The sequence below is a fragment of the Scyliorhinus canicula genome, chromosome 1 (genome assembly GCF_902713615.1).
Source record: "Scyliorhinus canicula chromosome 1, sScyCan1.1, whole genome shotgun sequence".
NCBI classification, from domain to species: Eukaryota; Metazoa; Chordata; class Chondrichthyes; order Carcharhiniformes; family Scyliorhinidae; genus Scyliorhinus; species Scyliorhinus canicula.
The window spans coordinates 40757112-40774690 of record NC_052146.1 but is presented as its reverse complement, the minus strand read 5'-3'; the positions used below and the strand labels follow the sequence as shown (position 1 = coordinate 40774690).

The following is a 17579-nucleotide window of genomic DNA, read 5'->3' as shown; positions in this document are numbered from 1 at the left end:
GCCTCATCGCATCATAATTGCCTTTCCCGCAGATATGACTCTTGCCTTGCGGTATATACATATCCCATTCCATCTCTAAAGTAAACGTAATCGAATTGTGGTCACTATCACCAAAGTGCTCACCTACCTCCAAATCTGACACCTGTCCTAGTTCATTACCCAGTACCAAATCCAATACGGCCTCGCCTCTCGTTGGCCTATGTACATACTGCGTCAGGAAACCCTCCTGCGCACACTGGACAAAAACGGACCCATCTAAAGTACTCAAACTATAGTGTTTCCAGTCAGTATTTGGAAAGTTAAAGTCCCCCATAACAACTACCCTGTTACTTTCGCTCCTATCCAGAATCATCGTTGCAATCCTTTCCTCTAAATGTCTGGAACTTTTTGGAGGCGTATAGAAAAGCCGAAACAGGGTGACCTTTCCTTTCTTAACTCAGCCCAGACTACCTCAGTATTCGAGTCCTCATCAAATGTCCTCTCAGCCACCGTAATACTGTCCTTGACTAACAATGGCACCACTCCCCCTGTCTTACCACCGTCCGTAATGTTACTGAAATATATAAACCACGGCACCTGCAACAACCATTCCTCGCCCTGCTGTATCCATGTCTCCAAAATGGCCACAACATGGAAGTCCCAGGTATCAACCCATGCCGCAAGCTCACCCACCTTATTCCGGATGCTCCTGGCATTGAAGTAGACGCACTTTAAACCACCTTCCTTCCTGCCGGTACACTCTTGCAACTTTGAATCCTTACACATGACCTCAGTACTCTCAACTTCTTGTGTACTGGAGCTACAATTCAGGTTCCCAGTCCCCTGCTGAACTAGTTTAAACCCTCCCGAAGAGCATTAGCAAACCTTCCCTCCGGTCCAGGTGTAGATCATCCCGTTTGTAGAGGTCCCACGTACCCCAGAATGAGCCCCAATTGTCCAGGAATCTGAAACCCTCCCTCCTGCACCATCCCTGGAGCCACGTGTTCAATTGCTCTGTCTCCATATTGCTCGACTCGGTGGCACGGGTAACAACCCAGAGATAATAACTCTGTTTGTCCTGGATCTATGTTTCTACCCTAGCTCTCTGAATTCCTGCCTTACATCCCTATCCCTTTTCCTACCTATGTCGTTGGTACCTATGTGGACCATGACTTGGGGCTGCTCCCCCTCCCCCTTAAGGATCCCGAAAACACGATCCGAGACATCGCGGACCCTGGCACCTGGGAGGCAACACACCAACCACGAGTCTCTCGTTCCCACAGATTCTCCTATCTATCCCCCTAACTATGGAGTCTCCAATGACTAATGTTCTTCTCCTCTCCCCCCTTCCCTTCTGAGCAACAGGGACAGACTCTGTGCCAGAGACATGTACCCCATGGCTGACCCCTGGTAAGTCGTCTCTTCTCTCTTTCCCCCCCCCCCCCCCCCCCAAACAGTATCCAAAGAGGTATACCTGTTACTAAGGGGAACAACCACAGAGGATCCCTGTACTGACTGCTTCCCCCCAGCCCCTCTCACCGTCACCCATCTATCTTTATTCTTTGGCGTAACTACCTCCCTGAAGCTTCTATCTATGACCGCCTCTGCCTCCCGAATGATCTGAAGGTCTACTTCGAGGGTATGAGACTCTGGGGATAGAGGAATGATCTGACTCCGAGAGCCTGTCTCACCACTAGGCAATCTGCGTCCTGGTACTTGTTTGAATATCTGCCAAATAGCTGACGGTCTGCTCAGGGAACCATTTGATAGTTTTTACATTTCAAATGCAAGGCGCTTGATAAGTTGTGATCTTTGTAGCCTGAGCATTCCCTGATGTACTTGTACTCGTAAACCAGGTGGAAAAGGCAAATATATTATAATTGAAGCAACATCAACAGTTGCACACCGTCAGGTGTTAAGCTGGAATGTGTCAGATCCTTAAGTAATAAAGCCCATGTGGGATTAATTTAATAGCAGTCCTTGTGTAAGACTGCATTCAAATCTGAGATAATTATGGTTAAAACATGTACCTCAGGAGAATGCATGCATCTATAGTGTTTGTGCATCAAACATACCCAAGGAGAATAAGTGCTGTCAACAGATATATCTGAATATCCAAAGGGATTCAAATAGTTACGTCCTACTTTAGCACTGTTTATAATCTAATGTTTTGGCTTGTTACCTTTATGGAAGTAAACTAAAGGGAAAGGTTAATGAATGGGTGCAGCTGCTATGCATAAATTACATCAAATGAAGCAATGTTGAATCAACAGCGGTTATGGCACTGAATAAGAACATATTTTGAATGGAGCGATGTGAAGCGACTTAGCAACACTTTTTTTTTCTCTTCTACCTCTGAAGTTAAACAAAGTTAAGAAGTAAACTATTTCATACCATGTTCTATACAGAGGTAGAAGTTGGATTGGAAATGAGAGTTTGTCAGTCTGGAATGGCTGGGATGGGAGTTAAATACAGATTAACAGCCAAGGCAGGGGGATCAACACTGAATTTCTCATAGATCTCATAGAATTTACAGTGCAGAAGAAGGCCATTCGGCCCATCGAGCCTGCACCGGCTCTTGCAAAGAGCACCCTACTTAAGCCCACACCTCCACCCTATCCCTGTAACCCTGCAACCCCATCTAACCTAAGGGAAATTTAGCATGGCCAATCCACCTAACCTGCACACTTTTGGACTGTGGGAGGAAACCGGAACATCCGGAGGAAACCCACGCAGACACGGGAAGTATGTGCAGACTCCGCACAGATAGTGACCCAAGCAGGAATCGAACCTGGGGCCTTGGCGCTGTGATGCCATAGTGCTAACCATTATGCCACCACGCTGCCCCCAGTATGCTGCCGTGCTGCCCGGTAAATTGGATTAGCAGTAAGCAGATCTGGAAAGCATTCTTCTTTTGGGAGGAAATATATAGGTGGTGGGGCTTGTGCGCCTATATTCACTGGAAAAATGTTTTGAGGACTAGTGTAAACTGATGTAAAATGATAAAACTTGGAGCTGAAAGTGGTGGTCAATCTAGGTGTGTCTAGTTCTGGCCTTTTTCTGTATCCAGTTTAAAATGATCTCCAATCTCTGCTGTGGGATTTTGCCTTGTAACTGAGATTGAGCCTCGAGGAAAATGAAGGAATCTCCTAAATAGGTCTGCTGCAAAAGGTGATGGGCATAAGTTATACGGTCTGTTGTTTTAACTTAGTTTTCCTGTCGTTTGTACAAGGTAGTCCCATGACCTTTTAACTGGAACATTCTCCGCTGCAGTAATACCTGTACATTTTCACATTTTTTTTTGGATCTCGGTGTGTGCGCATTCACCTGTACCCATAAATTCCTGTAATGTATCCAGGTTTCTCTTTCACTACTTTCCTGATCTTGTTTGATTATGACCCACTTTTGGCAGGTGACCCACTCCTGGCATGATTCATCATTTTTTTTTCTTTTCACTGGTGAGATACGTGCTCAGTGTAATAAAATTATGATTGGGCTGTGATTACACATTAACTGTGCCTTGCCACACTGTGGTGCATTCTAGTGGTTGTTTCTCAGTCTCTTTGTCTGGTTATTTTAATGCCTGTCTTTCCCATTATCTACATGAATGACAAATCACCTTAACCAACAAAGTTGTAGGCTATTTCTCAGAAACTTGGCAGTGTTAACTTGAGTAACTTTGACAGTCTGTTTCCTTTGTGAGGAATTAATGGTTTTTATTTGGTATTTTCCAGTGTTTGATCCTGAGAGAAACGCAACAATTAGGAAGCCTATACGGAGCCTCTAATATTGTGTCACCGCACTTGCCATCATGTGGTTTTAGTAACTCCGGGATCCTTCCTGCTTTTGAGTTTGTTTTTATACTGTCGATATTTCTTATTTTGGGGAAATGTACCACATTTTTAAGAGAAATGGGTTGTACAGGTAATTGGCAAATCGGCACATTTCTGGATTCTGGCTTCCGTACAAGAGTCAAAAATTCAAATGAACCAGACAAAATTGACTTGAAACCAAAATAACAATTTAGCTGAGACTACAGTGCCCAATACTGTATAGGGAATGTTTTACTTCAGCGTCAGTGTCCTCTTTTTAGGCACAGTGCAAGGTAGCTTTTTAAACCTTCTGTGTGTGGAAACTGGGGAGTGCTGCATGCCCCAGCATTGAATTCTTTGCCTGAATCAGTACCATGGTTAATCAAAATAATTACATATGCATAAATTTCAAAGTATTCCTCCTTTGGTTTGGTACTGATTAGTGCAGTATGCATATTGGCCCAAGACATTTTCACCCAGGAGAATACATTTCTTAACAAATCAGTTTGAAGAATTTGGAACTAAAGTCAATTTGTGCACTCCTTTTATGACATCAAAACAAATACCGAGAATTGAGTTTTCTATTTTGAAGAGTGTATCCAGTTTTGAAAAGACCATATTGAGTTGATCTGATAATTTTCAAATGAGGTGTTTTTAAGCCTTATGATTTTGCATTTTAACTTTTTGTTTTCCACAAATTTAGTAAACTGAGTAAATTATAAACATGTGTTATGGGCCAGGGTTTAGAGAACCCCAAAGTGTATGATGGAGTTCACCTGACCCACAACTTTTACTAGATTGTGGTATGAGGAGCACATGGCCCACTCTACAGGTGTGGTACAGCAGAAATAAGTATTTTTTAAAGCAAAAAAACAATGTTTATTCTATGAACTCAAGTTAACCTTTTTAAAACATACAGTGTACACCTTAGCAACTGTTAATTCAAATACGACTACAACACTAAGTAAACCTTTAAGCTTTCCTTTTTAACATCTATACGACTTAAAAACAAAACCTTTATCAGAAGCACATCAGGTTAAAGTCACTACTGAAAATATTTATAATTCTGAATTCAACAAATGATCAAGAGATAGTCTTTTGATGGCAGAGAGAACAGCAGGACCCCTGCTTGGTCTGGCTTCAGCCCCAACACTGAAAACGAAACTAAGATACACCCTGCAGTCTGCTCAGAAACGAAAGTAAAAAGCTGACAGACAGCCCAGCTCCACCCACTCTCTGACATCATTGCAGTAATAAACACCCATTTCGTAAAGGTACTCTCACATGACACATGGTATTTAAAAATGTTTATATCCTGCAATTTATAATTGTCTGAATTGAAGTGTAAGCAACAGTCTTGCTACAAAAGGAACCAACCTAATTTTCTAAATTAAATTTATTCCCAGCTTCCCTTTGATGCTTTTAATTATTTTAATTAAGCGCACTTTTTTAATAAAATAAAATGCATCGAGAAAAAGCACAACTATGAAGTTCTGAGTGTTCATTTACAAGTCTTTGAGCTTAGAGTACTGCAGTTTGCATTTGTTGAATGCATTTGGGTACAGTATACAGTACAGTGTGGAAAAAAGGGCACTTAAAAAAAATCAGTATGTGCACTTAGCAATGCTTGAAAAGGTAAATGAATACAGCCTGAAGGCACTTAAAAGACATTGTGTAAGAAATGCACTGAAATGAGTTAAATGCATACAAATGTTCTTGTGTTCTTATTAAATGTTTTATTGGTGTGTTGCCGCCTTATTGAAATAAACAGTATATTTCACAAAAACGTATCTGATTGTTTGCAGGTTCTGGCCTGGTTTGAAGAAGGTGAAGAAACCGTAACTGCCTTTGTGGAGCCTTTCGTAATATTATTAATTCTAATAGCAAATGCTGTTGTGGGTGTTTGGCAGGTAAGTTTAGCATTTAGAAAACACTTTTTGTTATGGACATACTTAGGAATATTTAGCACTGCATTTTTTAATTGAATAAAATTTACTTCATGTAGTAAAGCCATTGAGGAGGGTTTATGCAATTGCATTTTCCATTTATTATTTAATGGACTGTGGGCATTTGTTGCCCATTCCTAATTGCCCTTGAGTGGCTTGCTAGGCAATTTCATTGTGCATTTAAAAGCCACCCACATTGCTATGTAGTTTGGAGTCGCGTGCAGGCCAGACCAAGTAAGAGCAGATTTCCTTCCTTTTAAGGGCATAGTAAACTAAATTGAGTTTTTACAACTATGGTTTATGTTCACTATTACTGAGACTAGCTTTTAATTCTAGATGTTATTAGTTGAACTTAAATTCCACCAGTGGGATGGCCACCAATGGGATGTCCCTATTGCATCAGTCTGAACCTCTATATTACCAGTCCAGTGACATTACCACTCTCACCCATTTATGTGTATATAAAATCACACTTTTTCCATTCCTGCACTTTGTGTTAAAATTGGTATCTGCCAGTCTGAAACATAAGGTTACCCATAACCTTACATAAGGGATGTGGAGTAAAGACCGGTAAATAGAGTTGTTTAATTAATTAACCATGGTTTAATTGAATGGCAAGGCAGGCCCGAGGGACTGAATAGCCTAACCCTGATCCTATGTTCCTGTTGTGCAGAGGAAGCAAACAGCTTATGGAAAATACTATGGGACACAGTGCTGTGTCACTGAGATGTTGGTTCCAGGTTTATTCAGCAATAAGGTGCACTTGCACTATTTGTATTTTGAACTAAATCTGCATTCGTCAAGTTCATGAAGAATGACCGGCAGATCATATTTAAATTAGTAGTCTTACTTGGGGAGAAGGAATTCCAAGGTGTTCAGTGAAGAAAAGCACAAGAACATTTCTGTCCAATCTACTGAAGATGATCTGAACAAGTTCCACGAGGCACATTGTCCAACATCCCACGAGGCACATTGTCCAACATCCCACCTACACTTTGTCAGCCTCAACCATGAAATCATCCCTGAAATCCAAAGGACAATGACCCTCTGAAATGAAAATTCCTGCTTCAACCTAGTTCTCATGGAAGCATACCAAATAGGTGCAGGAATAGGCTATTCGGCCCTTTGAGCCTGCTCCACCATTCATTGTGATAATGGCTGATCATCCGTAACCTGTTCCCGCTTTCCCTTTCATATCTTTGGATCCCTTTAGTCCCAAGAGCTATATCTAACTCCTTGATAACATACAAAATGTTGGCCGTGACTGCTTTTCACAGGTTCAGCACTCTCTGGGTGAAGATGCTTCTCTTCATCTCAGTCCTAAATGGTTTATCTCGTATCCTTGGACTGTGACCCCTGGTTCTTGACTTTCTTTCCACCAGGAACATCCTGTGTCTACCGTGATTAGTTCTGTTCAAATCCCCCTCCCCTCCATTCTTCTGAACTCCAGAAAATACAATCCTAACCAACTCCATCTCACCTCTTGGGTCAGTCTGGTAAACCTTCGCTGCACTCCCTCTGTGGCCAGAACATCTTTCTTCCGAAAAGAAGATCAAAACTGCGCACACTATTCCAGATGTGGTCTCGCCAAGGCCATTTGTAACTGCAGGAGGACACCCCTCCTGTACTCTAATCCTCTCGCTATGAAGGCCGACATACCATTTGCCATTTTTACCACCTGTATGCTTGCCTTCAACAGCTGGTGTACCCAAGCCTCATTGCACGTTCTCCTCTCTCAATTTATAGACTTTCAGATAATAATTTGCCTTTCTGATCTTGCTGCAAAAGTGTGTAACATCACATTTATCCACAGTATGCTGCATATGCCTTGCATTTGCTCACTCAGCTTGTCCAAATCACACTGAAGCATCTTTTCATCCTCCTCACAGCTCACCCTCCCACACAGTGTTGTCATCTGAAAATTTGGAGATATTACATTTAGTTCTGTCACCTAAATCATTAATATATATTGTGAATAGCTGAGGTCATATAATAATCTTTATTATAGTCACAAGCAGGCTGACAAAACTGCAATGAAGTTACTGTGAAAAGCCCATAGTCTCCACAGTCGGGCACCTGTTCGGGTTCACTGAGGGAGAATTCAGAATTTCCAATTTATCTAACATTTACCCGAGGACAGCACGGTCACATAGTGGTTAGCACAGTTGTTTCACAGCTCCAGGGTCCCAGGTTTGATTCCCCGCTGGGTCACTGTGTGGAGTCTGCCCTTGCCTGTGTGGGTTTCCTCCTCCGGGTGCTCCGGTTTCCTCCCAGAGTCCAAAGATGTGTGGGTTAGGTGGATTGGCCATGCTAAATTGTCCTTAGTGTCCAAAAAATGTATAGTGGATTACTGGATTACAGGGACAGGGTAGCGTGGGCACAGACAGTGACCCAAGCCGGGATTTGAACTGTGGCGCTGTGAAGCAACACTGTTAGCCACTGTGCTACCGCCTAGCACTAATCCCCGCGGCACCCCACAGTCTCTGCCTGCCATTTGGAAAAAGATCTTTTTCTTCCTACTCTTGTTTCCCCAGTCTCAATATACCATCCCAATCCCGTTTGCTTGAATTCTACATGCTAATCTCTTAAATGGGACTTTATTGAAAACCTCCTGAAAGTCCAAATAAATCACATCCACTGGCTTCCCTCATCAGCTCTACTAGTTACATCTTTGAAGAATTTCAGTAGATTTTTCAAGCATTATTTCCCTTTCATAAAGTGAACTCTGCGTGATTCTGCTATTGTTTCTAAGTGCCCTGCGATAAATCTTTAGTAATGGAGTCTTGCATTTTCCCACTACTGACGTCAGGCTGACTGGCCTACAATTTGCTGCCTTCTCTCTACCTCCCTTTTTCTCTGCTTGGCTATCTGCAGAAGTGAAGAGTAAGACTGGAAGTTATAGGTTAATAAAATGAGCCGAATGCCGCAGGTGCTGGAACCTGAAACAAGAGCAGAGGATGCTGGAAAATCTCAGCAGATCTGGCAGTATCTGTAAGGAGAGAAAGCAGTTAATGTTTTGAATCTGTTTGACTCTTCATCAAAACTAAAGAGGGAGAATGTGTTGGATATTAAACTGAAGCTGAAAAAGATTGCAACCAGATGTAGCACAATAATGAGACAGGTGGGGTGGGAAGGTGGGGAAGGTAAGGTTTTTGCATTGAGAAAATAAATGTATGGGATTTTAAAAGGGTTTAAGATGGAGGAGAAAGGTTACCGTCTAATGTTGTTTAACTCCCAAGTTGAGTCCTGAGGACTGCCCGAGGGCTGTAACGTGCCTAAACGGAAGATGAGCTGCTGCTCCTCTAGCTTGTGTTGGGCTTCACTGGAGCATTGCAGCAAGCCAAGGATGCTCATGTGGGTCAACTTGTTTTGTCTCAATTGCTGGTAAACATTTAGATTTCATAACATAGCTTAAAAGTGGTGAACATTTATGAAGGCAGATAGTTGACATGAATCTATGCAAGGTAGATTGTTTGACTGGATTTTAGCTTTTAAAATTTTTTTTTTTTTTTTTTTTTAAAGAGTACCCAGTTCATTTTTTTTCCAATTAAGGGGCAATTTAGCGATGCCAATTCACCTAGCCTGCATATCTATTGGGTTGTGGGCGAAACCCATGCAAACACTGGGAGAATGTGCAAACTCCAAACGGTCAGTGACCCAAAGCCGGGATCGATCCTATGGCCTCGGTGCCGTGAGGCAGCTGTGCTAACCACTGTGCCACCCTGCTGCCCTTGGATTTTAGCTTTTAACGGAATCTGTGTAATTGAATAGAATGCAGAATAGAGTGCTGTATTTTTTATATTTTCCAAAAACGTTATTGAGACTGAAAACATAAACTCTGGGGAAGGGGACGAGAAATACGATTGGACTAAACAGGTTTACAGAAGAACACAGACATGAGCTGAGTGACAGCCTCTATACCCGAACTTTTATATCAATGGAAACTGGATCTACAGCAATCAGTTAAGATCTTGCAACATGTACTATCCAACTGGTTCTCCCAATTGATTGGGACAATTACCTCTGCATAGTTTTAAAAAAAAAGGTTAAGCAGGGAATTACAGATTTGCTGCAAATAATAATTTTTATTGTCGCAAGTAGGCCTACATTAACACTGCAATGAAGTTACTGTGAAAAGCCCCTAGGTCGCCTCACTCTGGTGCCTGTTTGGCTACATGGAGGGAGAATTCAAAATGTCCAAATTACCTAACAGCATGTCTTTCGGGACTTGTGGGAGGAAACCAGAGCATCCGGAGTAAACCCAGGCAGACCCTGGGAGTACGTACAGACTCCGCATAGACAGTGACCCAAGCCGGGAATTGAACTCGAGACCCTGGCGCTGTGAAGCCACAGTGCTAACCACTGTGCTACCTTGCCGCCCAAATAGAGCAGGATATTATAGATTATTGAGTTCTGGATAAGTTGCTGGGTCGGGATTTCCTCTTCTTTACTTTTCTCTTCTTTACTTTTCTCTGAGATGTGCTTGCTTTTGAAGGGCACACTTTATATAAAAATAATAAATAAATTTGGCCGTGGCAGTTATCTACTGGAGCCGTACCCAATACCCCAGATGATTAACATGGTCACTTTTCCCTCAAAGGACGAACAAGATGATATTTGATTACTTGAATGTTATATGGCAGTGAACCAACAAGGCGCAGTACTAAAACAAATTGAGGTGCACTCATTTGGATAACAAATACCTTTTAGCAAGAACTGGACGGGTTCCATTCAACCTTTTCAAATTGCTTACAATTTAAAATATTTGTTTAATAAGTAAATTTAAGAAAATGGGAATACATGGTTCCGTGTTGAACACTCATTTGCTTTGAGAAATAATGAGTTACATTTGAAATGGTTTACTTTTCTTGTAAGATCATTGACAAAAGGATAGGCTTACTGTGAGCAATGATCCATTGAATTTAGTTTGATTGGCACTGCCATTGCATCATATTAGGGCATTCTTTCACAGGATTTGCCATGTGAGCCCAACAGCAGAGAGAATAGTTCTAATTATCATAAAACCAGGATTCTGACTCAGATTTACGTGGATGGTTTTGATGAACAGAAAATATGCAAATTCACTGATGTTTCACTTCAAGTGGCTTTCAGGTTGGTTGCTATGGTTTGTTGTTGCATTAAAAATGATTACTTAATTACGAAATGTGGAAATTGAGCACACAAATCCAAGTGTTTAACCGTTGCACCACTGTAACCCATTTGTTTTATTCCTAAATTTGTAGGAATAGGTAATGTGTCACTTAGGTCTTTTGATTTCGCAACCATCTGATTTGGGTAGGAACATTTCAGATATTTGATGTTGGTTTAGTTTCTGTGAGTTTGAGTCTTAACCACTCGAGTATAGGCTCATTTTGAGATGTACTTTGTGCTGTATAATGAAGCCACGCACCAAAATATAATGTTGCTAAGTCTTATGATGTGTCTATAAGATATTGTGAAATTTAAAAATATTTGGAGTCTCTTGATATTTGATGCAGCAGGTCAGAACAGTGAAAATTGAAACTGTGCCATCAGTTGCATTTCTGCTTTGAAATAGAGGGCCAGAAAAAAGGAAGCCGTCCTTTCAGTTTAAAGAATCACCCCCTTTAAGTTCAGTTCACATGACCTTATTGTGCATGTTCTCATTTGTATTCACAGCAAGGCTGTCCTGATGTCCTTTTTGACTGACCACATTGTTTTATTAGTAGAGTTGATGAGGGAAAAGGTTTGATGACTTGCTCTGCGTAGCAAACTTTCATTCACAGCAGTTTGTGATTACTTGAAAAATATTGGAATATATAAAAACATACCTGTGTTGCTTCAATTAAGTTGACTGGCACTGATTCAGGTTCACAGATAGATCCTTTCTATTGTGGAAGATTAGCCAGGGAATGCCAATAGCAGAGCAAGTACATGAGGCTCTCTGCTCTCCCTTGCCTCCCCTTTTTTCGCAGTCCTCTGTTGTCGTCGCCCTCCAGGCTTAAATGTGACGTAATAGATGCCTCTTGTTGGGGGGGGGGGGGGGGGGGGGGGGGGGGGGGTGGTGTTGTTGATCAGGCAGAAACTGTGAAATGTCATAACGTACAAAAGGTTTGCATGCAGAAAACCTTTTCAAGTAGCTGCTTGTTCACAAGAGGTAATTTGGAAACTTTCCCTTGTGCACAATTAACTCACAGCAAAGGCATGGCGACGGCACACTGCCTTGCCTACTTTATAAAAATCTTCTTGCTCATTACATATGGGTATGGAAAGCAAGCGGAATCACTGGCCTTTTTCTCCTCTCAGCTGCTCTCCCCATGTCTTGATGTTCAGGCCACTTATTGTGCTTCTCTTTAACCATTGCCACTCCTTCCATCCAGGCTGAGAATGAATGAGACAATGAAAAAAAGAAACCCTCGCTCCTGGTGTAAATGACTGTTGTAGCAATGAAGCATTTACTCAATGAGGCAGCCATTTCAATTTTATTTGTAATTATTGGATGACACTAGGGATTTCATGGTGTAGCAAAAGGTTTGGCCATTGGAAGTGCAATTCAACCATGTTTTAAAGTATAGTGTAACTAGGATCTGTGGTTCAATGCATTTAATAATGGGTAAATATTGGGCGGCACTGTAGCACAGTGGTTAGCATTGTTGCTTCACAGCGCCAGGGTCCTGGGTTTGATTCCGGCTTGGGTCACTATCTGTGCGGAGTCTGCAAGTTCTCCCGGTGTCTGCGTGGGTTCTTCCGGGTGCTCCGGTTTCCTTCCACAAATCCCGAAAGATGTGCTGCTGGGTAATTTGGACATTCTGAATTCTCCCTCCGTGTACCCGAACAGGCACTGGAATGTGGCAACTAGGGGCTTTTCACAGTAACTTCATTGAAGTGTTAATGTAAGCCTATATGGGACAATAAAGATTATTATTAATTTGGGGATAAATAGTACATGAGGGATAACTCCTGTATTCTTTGCCTATTTGAGAGGGCGGAAGACACTTCTGTTAAATCTCTAATCCAGAAAACTGATTAAAAATAGGCTACAACATCTGCCTCCGCACCCGTTTCCAACTCTGGCTGGTCTGACACCCCGAATATGGCCACCCGGGGGCCCGGGTCCAGTTTCATGTGCGCCACTTTAGAAATTACCCTAAAAACCTCCTTCCAGCACTCCTCTAGCTGTGGACAGGAACAAAACATATGAACGTGATAGCCCCCCCCCAATGTTCACACACATCTTCTATTCCTTCAAAGAGTCTGCTCATCCTCGCCCTCGTGAGGTGTGCTCTGTATACCACCTTCAGCTATATCAGCCCCAACCTCGTGCACGAGATGGAGGCATTCACCCTCCGGAGCACCTCACACCAGAACCCCTCCTCCCTATCCTCTCCCAACTCTTCCTCCCACTTTGCTTTGATCCCTTCCAGTGGTGCCTTCTCCTCTTCCAAAATAGCTCCATAAACTGCTGACACCACCCTCTTCACCAGCCCCCCCTGTCGTCGGCACCTCCTCCATCAATGTGGAGGCCGGTTCCACTGGGACGTTCTATCTCCTTTCTGGCAAAATCCTGTGTCTCCTTTCTGGCAAAAGACTCATGAAAGTTAATATTGTTTAGACAAATTGGGAATTTTTATAATCTGTTCCTACAAGTACCAGTGCTTCAGTAGTCCTGAGAAGCAACATGTCTTTGAGCCTGTTTTGATTAAAAGCAAAACTTTGCCAGATGTTATTTTTGGGTTCAACAGGATGTCATTTATACTTCTTAGCTATTCCCATACACTCAAAATTATTCTTCATTTCCATTTGTGATGATGGATGCAACCAGTGATGCGTTTTGCAAAATGGGCTGCTGTGTTTATTTTTGTTGGCACACATCCGCAGTGTAGAATGCTAAACATCAGCCCCAAATCTCACCGGCTGCCTTCTGCAGAGAAAAGCTGTGTTCGAAGTATCGGTGTAGCATGTGCTGAAAATTGGCTGTTGACATTTTTTCTAAATAGTGAACTGAACAACTTTTATCTCTCTCTTCACCCCACCCCATCACTGCCCCGTTCTGCCATTTTAGGAAAGGAATGCAGAAAATGCCATTGAAGCCCTTAAAGAATATGAACCTGAAATGGGGAAGGTTTATCGACAAGACAGAAAGAGTGTACAGAGAATCAAGGCCAGAGAGATTGTCCCTGGAGACATAGTGGAAGTGGCAGGTAAGTGAAGTTAAGTATATTAATGCATATGCCGATGTTTGGTTTGTATAAAATACTTTTATCAGATAATAGCGACTTGTGTACTCTGAACCATGTATGTGATATTGACACTGATCTGTCTGTGTAAACACATGTCAATTTTGCAAGTCTTGATTTTGTGTACACGTAAATAAATGAAAGTCGGTAACGGTGTTTCCAGTCTTGCTATGTGCCAATGTCATATGATTTTGTGTGACAATTTTCATAAGATATGGAGCAGATAAAATATAACAACAGGAAATTCCAAAAGGGTATGGACAGTTTCAAGTGAATGGGGAAAATTGTGACGGGTTGAATTCGGTATGGTGAAGTGTCGTCCACTGTGGATCTGATTTTTAAAAATCAAAATATTTTCTTACTAGCAAGGACCTAGGAGCTTGGTAGTTATTAGTAAGCTCTCCTTTTTCTGTAGTCTTCCATCAGAGAATTTTCACACGAGGTGCACAATTGAGTGCAAGTCAATGGTCCTGTTAATTAAAAATATTTCCCTTGACTGAATCTTTAGGGGCATGGAGATTAATGTTTGTGGAAGATTGTTTCAGTCCTTGATTGTTCTTGGAGCAAGGAGTTAGGAATGGAAGCATGTTGGAGCAGCTTGGTTATCAGCTGTTCAAGCTTGTTCACTTTTGGGCTGAATGTACCACTTAAAAATATTTAATTAGTCATTCGAAATTTTATAGAAGCATGCTGAGCTATGGGCTTTAGTTCTGGAGACATCAGCCTAGTGATGTTTTTTGTAACAGTATAAGAGTCTATGCTGTATTCGTGTGTGGCCACTCTGGTATGCATTCCCTTCATGTATTTGGAAAGTGATGGAAGTTCTGTTTTACAAACCTTAAGCATTTTGCACACGTGTACATTCCACTTTACATTATTTTGGACACGGATTTCGAAGTAATAGCATTCTTAGCTGTGAAACAGTAAAAGAATTTGAGTGTCAATGTGCACAAATTATTAAAAGCTGGTGGACAGGTATAAAAGTCATATATAACGACAAATAAAACGCAAAAAAGAAAGTGAGCTACAATTATGCAGAGCCCTAATTAGACCCATTTAGGATATTCTTGATTGTGAAGAAGGTTCACCAGAATGATGCTGGTGTTTAAAAGGCTAAATTATGACCACTCTGCGTAAACATGATTTGTACTCTCTTGAGTTTAAGGATTGTGTGATCTAACCAAAGTCTTTAGAATGTTAAAAGAATTCAAAAGGGCTGGGGAATCCAGAATAAGAGGGCAACGTCTTTAAAATTTAAGTGTGGCTGTCGAGGACATTTTCACGCAGAGTAGCAGAAATCTTTAACTTTTCCTGTTTTTCCCAGAGGGGCGTGGATGTTTTTTCCCCAGAGGGGTGTGGATGTTAAAATTAAGATGGAAGTGAATAGATTTTATTGTTAGGTAAGAGTATCGGGCACATGGAACAATGGCAGATACAGTTGAGCTGCAGATCAGTAGTGTCTAATTAAATGGCAGAGAAGACCCACGAGGCCAAATGGCTTGCTCCTAATCCTTTGTTCCCATTTTAAAATACTGATTTCTCCTGGATTATCTGCATCATAAATTGGGAATTGGAATGTGTGCCACAGAATGTTGCTAAAAATCGACTGCTTGGTATGCCAATCGTTTGGAATGTGCGCAGCACAGGCTATAGGTTAAGAATACCAACATTTGAAAGTTAAATTTTCTCTTAAAAGTTGGCACAAAAATCTCAGTGAAGGTTACAAAACTGTTTAGCAGCTATGTTACATAATTTAGCCCATCAATTAGCTTGCTAATGCTGTTTTTTTTTTGAACCGGTGTAGATAAAGTATAACTGACAGGCAAAGCTGCTTAGAAAAAGGCATTGCAGCTACATTCGTGGATGAATAAGTCAAACTGAAAGTTGAGGACTAAGGGAACATAATCGATCAATACTGGTTTATTCTAAGAATAAATATCCTTGATTACAAGCTTAAAACTTGGAACTATAATCTTGGTTTTCTCATTTGCGTATAGATTTTATTCGTGTGCGTGTGTGCATGCGTGTTGTTTTAAATATAGCCTGGTGTGAGAAAGCTGTGCTGATGATTTTGAGAATATTTAATTGTACCTAATGGAAAATTCTCCCCACTGGGGATTCAATTTTCATTTGTCCTTCATCGTTTATCCTTTGCTATGATAGAACTGTGCAAGTACTTTGCTTGGTTAGAGGACATTAGGTTATTGGTATTCAGCGTATCCTTTACTGTGTATGTGATGAGAATAATGTATTGTTAGTAATTGAAATGTGCTGGTGAGTGGGAGGGGAAGAGAAGAGGGAATGAGGAAACCAAGCTTGGGATCTGAAGGATAATCCAAGCGCATAAAAATAAGAAATGAATAGTTGCATTACTTAAATTTGTTGCATTTGGTTTTTTTTCTTCTTCTCTCTCTTTTTTTGTTTCTCTGCCCCGTATTTACATTATTCAAAAATGACCTGAGCTATTATCCCTGAACAATGTAAAAATATATCAAAGAATGACTTTGACTTTACATCTATTTTGAAGAAATGGAAATTAAACTCTTACTGGTATCCCAAGTCATTGTTAGCTTGAAAGAAGCAGACTGTGTTGCTGTGTTGAATACTAATGCAGCAGAACAAAAATATAATCAAAAGAATTGTAACATTTTGAATTGCACTGCAATTTACTGTAAGTGATTGCAAATTCAGAGCAGATATAAATTTAAGTATCTTGTCTTTTTTTGAAGTCGTTCAATGGATTGATATGAATAAGCTTCATCCTAAAGGCTTCCCAATTTAGATTGAGGCTAATCTGCATTTCCTAATTACTGTAAATCAACCTTTTTAAGTATATTGGCTCTTGGCTTTCCTATCCCAATTTAATTTCCCCTTTTGGGTCTTTCCAGGCTGTCTCACCTTGCCTTCCTTGAGAGCATCTTCCTCTGCATGATGCTTCCCATAGTGGTGGTTGTAGCATAGGAGGCTCAGATGAATTATGGATCAAAATTCCCTCTTTACTTTGTGCCATTTAATGGCAAGTAAATCGGGATGAACACAGTAGGAAGGGAGACGGAAGCAAATATGAGAAGCACCAGAGAAACAAAAAAACCAAAATGAGAATGTGGAGGTGAGCCGACCACTATCTGCCAACTCCCTAACCTGCACTTGTAGATAGTGAGCTACACAGCTTTCTTTTTCCTACTTGATTTTGCCTGAATTGGAGATGGCTGCAAACACTGCTATTTTCCAAGTTTCTGGTGCCAATGGTTAAGATATTTGCTTCAATCAAGTGTTTGAAGCTTTTACTCTTGGTTCAGTGATCATGTAATGTGTGTTTAGGTTTGTTTGCGCACCCTCCCCGGCAACCATTGAATTTTCTTTCAACTGTTCAGAGGGTGAAGCTGCTAAATCCCCCCCCCCCCCCCCCCCCCTTTTCTCATCCATCTTACCCCACATGACGGATTTATGGGGATGGAATAATAACAGCTTGCAATTATATCATGTCATGAACATAATGAAACATCCAAAGGTGTTTCACAGGAATTTAATCAAACAAAACGTGAGATCAAGCCATGTTGGGTGTTTGGACAACTGTCTAAAATATTGGACGGGGAAGTACGTTTTGCAGAGCATTTTTGAGGAGA

General features: G+C 41.2%; 1 protein-coding gene across 2 annotated transcripts in view; it reads left to right on the top strand.

The window, feature by feature from the left end:
• LOC119961795 (sarcoplasmic/endoplasmic reticulum calcium ATPase 2) overlaps nucleotides 1-17579 on the top strand; it is a 113644-nt gene that overhangs the window by 10629 nt on the left and 85436 nt on the right. For both annotated transcript variants that reach the window (XR_005459744.1, XM_038789131.1), the window contains exons 4-5: nucleotides 5597-5701; nucleotides 13779-13917. Coding sequence is in view for 1 of the 2 variants with exons in the window: in XM_038789131.1 (XP_038645059.1) it covers nucleotides 5597-5701; nucleotides 13779-13917 (244 nt within the window). In the remaining variant the exon portion in view is untranslated. The remainder of the gene's footprint in view (nucleotides 1-5596; nucleotides 5702-13778; nucleotides 13918-17579) is intronic.